Source organism: Quercus suber, unplaced genomic scaffold (genome assembly GCF_002906115.3).
Source record: "Quercus suber isolate HL8 unplaced genomic scaffold, Cork oak 2.0 scaffold_156, whole genome shotgun sequence".
Taxonomy (NCBI): Eukaryota; Viridiplantae; Streptophyta; class Magnoliopsida; order Fagales; family Fagaceae; genus Quercus; species Quercus suber.
In genome coordinates this window covers 305,261-312,055 of record NW_027069617.1, presented here as the reverse complement: position 1 = coordinate 312,055, position 6,795 = coordinate 305,261, and the positions used below count along the sequence as shown (strand labels likewise).

General features: G+C 33.8%; 1 protein-coding gene across 1 annotated transcript; it reads left to right on the top strand.

The window, feature by feature from the left end:
* Positions 1–2,489: 2,489 nt before the first annotated feature.
* LOC112006565 (NADH dehydrogenase [ubiquinone] iron-sulfur protein 5-B) lies at positions 2,490–5,801 on the top strand. The gene is given in 3 exon segments (XM_024038847.2): positions 2,490–2,727; positions 2,730–2,785; positions 5,550–5,801. Coding segments are annotated over 3 exon segments (384 nt in total). The 5' UTR covers positions 2,490–2,504; the 3' UTR covers positions 5,655–5,801.
* Positions 5,802–6,795: the final 994 nt, after the last annotated feature.

Here is a 6,795-nt window from a genome sequence, read left to right as displayed (position 1 = left end):
CGGCTAGATCAGCGATCAGTGGTGGTGGCCAGATCGGCCAATGCGTTGGAGAGTCTGGTGGAGCACGGCCTGTGGTCGGTTGTCAAGATTGGTATCGAGCTTGGGGCTTTGGGCGACGAGATCGGTGGTTCGATTTAGAGGTGGCAGGGACGATGGGGATGGGTGATGGGTTATAGATCAGTGACATGCAGTTGAAGATTCGAACTTGGTTGGTCAAAGGGAAAGAGAGAGAATGAGGGAGGAAGAGAAGAGGGACGCTAGACGCAACTTGCACGGTGGACGGGTGAAGGAGCTTGCACGGTGGACGGCGAATGATGGACGGAGCTTGCATGGCGGTTCGATTCCTCTAGTGCTCTCTTTCTCTCTTCGGGTTGTTGAGTTCTAAGTGAGGCTGGAAATCAATTGAAGGTAAAATAACAATGGAATTGGTTTTACAGAGTCAGGGACCTATTTTACGGTCAATTGAAAGTTATTTTCAATTTGACCAAATTTTCGTGCGTACTTAAACACCCTTAAAAGTGTAAAATATTTTCCCGATTTCCTTCACCGTCGAAACAAACGTAGCCTAAGTGTTTAATATGCTCAGTTTTTTTTGTAATTTTTTTGAGTACTCAAATATTTTTTTAATTTATTTGTGGGGGCCCAAGGACCGAGGAAAGGTTTGATGAGCTGTTATTGTCATTATTAAGGCATCATAAGCCCGAAGAGGGGATTCACCCGAGGATGGGAGAGGGAGAAATAAGAGACTTCTAGGAAGTCCAAACAAGGAGGATGAGGTGTAGAGAGAGAATCATGAAAAGTAGGGGAAGTCTCCAGTGAGAGTTATCCTATTGCCTTTGCGTTAAATAACTAGCAACAGCTTTATCAACTGCATTGATGAGAAAGTGACCTAAACAGTGGAATTCACAGTTAAGCAGCTCCTTTTACCACCTTCAACAGAAGTTTAAGGGGACAAGTTTCATAGCGAGAGCCTGGGTAGGTGGAGATGGAAGGCTAAGATGTAAAGGGCTAAGAAGTATATAAGGTAAAGAAACTTCCAGGTGAAGGGAATCTAAAAAAAAAAAAACAAGGGAAAAAGAGAAACCAGAACAATAGTATTGAGAGAAGAAAGTGAATAATGTATCATTTTGTGTAAGAATTGCCTTCTTGAGCAAGCTTGTGATAGGCCTTATATATACATAAACTTTGATTTGTAGTGATACTTTCCCTATTTTTGTACTCGGGCTAAGCCCCTTCCTTTTTTATTTAACCCACCCTCTTACAAATATCTATTAATTTGGGCATAGTTGAGCTGCACAATTCTCACTATTCTAAGTGGGCTTGGTTTGTTTAATTTTTGTGTCCTTACATTATTATTTTATAATATCTCTTTATATTGGAGGCAGGAAAGAGTGCAAAATGTTGTGATACAACAACTAAAAATAAAATCAAAATTTTGATAGATCGTATAGGTAATTTTCTAAAATGATTATTGATTAGTGTATTGCTTAAATATATTTGGGTCAAATAAGTATTGTATATACTAAGCATATAGTGTATTTCACAAGTTTGTTAGTGTTATGACTAATAATTTAAAATTTCTCAAAAATAGTTTAAAATGTTAAAAGCTGGTAAAAGTTTCAATAAAGCAAAAATGATCTCATACCATGTAATAATGTTAAGAATATATTATAGATTATAAATATTCAATTTAAATTAAAAAAAATATAGAACTTATAGATATTTCAATTACACAATAATATGACTTATTCAATTTTATATGATAGTATCTAATTAAAAATATGAATTTCTATGTAATTTTAGTTTTGTGTCTTTTACAAAATATGGAAAACTTCAATTATATTTTCAAGTAAAATAACAAATGCATACATAAGGAAAGGAGGGGAAAGTGGATAGATGTTGGTAAAGAGAGGGAGAACAGAGGAGCGTTTTACTATTGTAATCAAGAGATTTTCATGCTTAATCGGCAAATATTTTCAATATAACCAAAATTTTATGTTGCACTGAACACTCCAAGACCTTGAAAATGTTGGAAAGAAAATATTTTAGGTGATGTCAAACATAGTCTAACACATACAAATTGTATTTTACATGTTTAAAACTAGTAAAAATGCGTATTTTTTTTAAAAAATATTTGTTATTTCATACTAACAAATAGTTTGTTACTGGGAAAAAAAATAGCTTTTTTGTTGTTGTTTAAAAATGCATTTAAATTACATGTAATGAAAATTATACTATTATAGTTCGTTATTGAGGAAAAAAAAAAAAAAAACAAATAGCCTTGTTGTTGTTGTTGTTTTTTAAAATACATTAACATGTAATAATGTAAATTATAATAACCATGTAACTATATATATTATTCTAAAAAAAAATGTAACTATATATATACCAGTGGATTTAAATCTAAAATTTTGTTATTATTGGTCTCAAGAAAAACCTCATTATTATTCTTAATTTCTTTTAATCCAAATCTAAAACTTTCCTTAAAAATATTATATACAAAAATGAAAACAAAAAAAACAAAATTACCCACAACAATTACCAGGTTGAGCTTTACCCATTACTGGTACCCTCGAGCCCATCTGAAATCCATTTTGAGACCGACGACTGAGCAGCACAGAGAGAGAAAAAAAAGAATGGCGTCAGGTTGGGGAATCTCAATGAACAAAGGCCGATGCTACGATTTCTGGATCGACTTCAGCGAGTGCATGTCTCGCTGCCGTGAGCCCAGGATTGTACTCTCCTCCGTGAAGACTATTTCGAATGTCTCCACCACTCCAAAGAGGTACACCCCTTTCCAAAATCCAATGTCTCTTCCTTGTTCCATTTCTACTATTAATTCCATAATTGGGTCTTACTGTATATAGCTCTAGAGCCTTAGATCAATTGGATGGATTGGGTTTTGACCCTGACTTTGTTTCCCTAATATTTGTGCCAATCACTTTTGTTTTTGGTCGATTTGGTTGTAAACCTTAAAGACAGTGCTTTGACTGAGATTCTGTATTGGGTGTGATAGTATGGGGTTTATAGCTGCTGAAACAGATGCAAGATCTTTTTTTTTTTTTTTTTTTTTTTTTGTCTCCTCTCGAAATTTTATTTGGGTATTTGGTTGATTACATTTTTATTGTGGTTTCAATGTGATTTTTAGCTCAGATTTCTGTTGAAGCATTTTTTCTTCAATGCATTTTTCTTTTGCACTTGTGCAAATTGTAGGGGGTAATGGCTTTTCTGAAAATAAGAGGGAAACTTGTTTCTTTTTTTTTTTTTTTTTTCGTTTGTGTATTTAATCAGTGGTATTTAACATAATTTCTTGAAGTTTGAGAAGCATATCCTGGAGAACCTTGGTGTTGCTTTAGCCTATTCTTTGTGAACCAATGACATTGTTTGGGGCCCATGTATTTTACATACTATAGCTAGTCAGTTGAAAACTCTAATAGTCCGTTTGGATTGAGGGGTAGTAGAGTAGAGTAGAGTTGGCCCAAAATTAGCCTATTTTCAGCCAACTCTACTCTACTCCCCTCCAATCCCCCTCCCTCCCCCCTCAATCCAACAGGCCCTAATGATTGGATGGAGGGATAGGGAGTGGGAGTAAAGGAGAGTAGAGTAGAGCTGGTTGGAAATTGCAATCAATCATTGGCTTAAGTTTGTATTTTGTATGTTTTAACATAGCCTTGTTTGGCTGCCTGTGTTCTGGGCCCACTATTGTTCTTTTCTATAAACACAGAAATCATTATCAGTAGATTATCTAGTCACTAGTAAAGGTTTTGCAGTTATTCAAAGCCTTTATTAGGCTTCCTTATCCTTATGTAGGAGAGTATAGATAAACAGAATTATTATTATTATTATTATTATCAGGATTTACTTTTCTAAGGCTATGCTAACAAGAGAAACTGATCTTACATGTATCAGGGGAAACAAAAAAGAAAACAATGCTTATGTCATGCTGCCACTGATTCAAATCTTATTTAACGAATATATAAATGGTCATACTATCAACGAATGTACAAGTTACATTACTCTGTCAACCCAACCATCTTGTGCCATTTACTCCTTTTCTCTCCCTCTGTAGCTCTTCTGTACTCGGCAATTATTATTCTCCAAACAATGAAACAACCTTACATATGAGGGCCATCATGATTGATGTTTTGTTATTTTGTCAAATATTGTTGCTCATTGGCTCATCCTCTAGTATTTATATATATATATATATATATTCATAAATTTGGTCAGCCTTGTCAGAGTGACACCTTAAATTATGTGTAAGGAGAGGGATTAATGCACCCGTACGAAATAGAGAGTTGATTTAAGTCGAGGGAATGGAAAAGGGTAGAGGGAGACCAAAATTAACATTAATAGAAGTAAAAAAGTACATGTCAATTAAGGAAGTAACAAAGAGTATGACTTTGGAGAAAATACAATGGCGGAGAAGAATATGTGTGGGTGACCAACTATTCCTTTTGAGGATCTATAGCCAACCCAAAAGAAAAAAAATGGGACTAAGGGTTGGTTGTTTGGGGGGTGGGTAAGGAGTGGTTTGGGAATATATCTGGTAAACTGCACTGCTTCCTTTTTTTTTTTTTTTTTTTTTTTTTTTTCCTGTTTGGTTTAAAACGAATATATATTACCTATAAAAAAAGTGCAAGATAGCCCTACATCAATCACTCCGCCTGGAAATCTGAGTTCAATATTGCTGAGGGTCAGTTTGAGCTATCCTTAGCCATACAGAAATCAGTTTGTGATCTTCCTTTAACTGTTTATTTTTCAAGAACTTGTAAATCCCAATGTGTCTGAGTTTGTAAAAATAATCTTACTTTTAATGCACGGTTTTGTTTCACTTATATGCTGGGTTTTATGATGCAAATAGTTTTAGCCAATTGGATGAGCTTATTAGGATATATGTAGTATACTCCAAGTGTCATTGTATGAAGGTTTTGCTGTTGACACGAAATATTTGGTCCCCTTATATTGCCATATCATCTAACATAATCATGTTAAGTTCGAAGATTAGGATGTGGAAATTATATGTTTTGACTGTTAGTATAGAAGGTTAAATTTATATTTCAATGGAGGAGTATCTTCAGGGAAGTTGTTGCAAAAGCAAGAACTGAGTGTGAAAAGTGATAGATAGGTTTCTACTTTCTTCTTTATCTTTTCTCTTGCTTCTTCAGAAGCCTAATATATTATGAGATTTGATGAATGATGCTAGTATATAACGCTGGTTAACAAGGTATATTTGCTTTATTCTGAAGATTACAGCAAGTACATACCACAAATGTCTTAAAATTGGAGAAATTACTATAGCTCCACCTTGATCATTAAGAAAAGAAGAATCTGTGGGCCGGTTTTATTTTGTACACATATCATGGCATCTCATATTATGTAAATGTTTAATGGTTTGTCAGATAAAAGAAAATATGGTCTTCACTTGCTAACAGGAAATGCATGTATATTGCAATGAGATAGCAACTTGATTCATGGAGTACCTGTCGTCTTGATTTTTATGGTCTATATTTGAATCTTATTATGTTCTTTCTGGAACTATATTTCAGTTCCGAAGAAGAAATCGGATCTACAAGGAGGAGCAGCGTCAGCTCCGAGCAGCTTCACGAAAGGGCAAAGATGGTGAAGAGGGTGTTGATAAACATCATCATTAGTCCGAAATTGATCATCTTCTTAATCTCGAGAATAAAGGCTGAGGAGATGTTGTATTCATAACTTGTTTTATGTTATTCTGCTTTTCTTCTCCTGGAATGTTATGCACTTCTTTGGCATGTGCAATGAGACTAAGATCAATTTGTTTTGCTTGCTGCGTATTGGACACTGATTTTCTTGGTGAATCTGGAATATCCTGTTAAAGGGCAGTTTGAGTAATAAATACACTCACACTCACTACAAAAAATTGAGTATTGCTAAATGGTACTTTTATGGTACCTTGTGTTGTTGGTGATCAGGTGAAGTTAAATTTTGAATCCAAATATCAAAATTTCTAGCCATTCTGGATATACGAGTAAAATATTTTGGTAGCCTGCGAAGAGAATCAACAGGGAGACAAAAGGAAGCTAGAGGATTCAATGCATGCAAAGGTATTTTGTGTATCAATGTATGCATTATCTCTCTCATAAACATATGGGTCTCATACGGTGTATGTACACCATAAAGCTTTCCATCTATTCATCCTTCCAATAAAATAATTAGAAAAAATGTACTTTAATGTTGTTTGTGTGTGTACCAAAAACCAAAATTTCGTTATATTCCAAATTAACAACAATAAATCAAATTACATTATAATCTTTTGCGGAGTAAAGTATATTGTTTTATGTGTTGTATTTTGGGTTTTTCAATCAAATTCAATAACAGAGTCGTATTAATCTATGCAACGTAATTTTTCGTATAGACAATTATATTAAATTTGATCATGTGGTTTATTGATTAATGCAATTACATTGTTGAATTTAATTAGATAATTTTAAGTACAACAACTAAGGAACTATATTTTAAGATTTATCTACCATATTGTGATTAGTGCATAGTTGTGATTAGAGTAACAATATCTTTGTATGGTTCCAATTGATACTATATTTTTAATTTATAAAATTGATAGGATTCAAACCCTAGTCCCTCATTCAACAACAAAGAACTTTACTAGAGCTAACAAGAAGCCACCAATTGATACTATTTTTTTAATTATTTAATTTTATTTTTTCTATAGGGATAATACTTTTATTCAACACACATCATTAGGGGTTGCAATATTTGACATGATCTTCAAACACGACACTGTTTTTTGCAGATTAG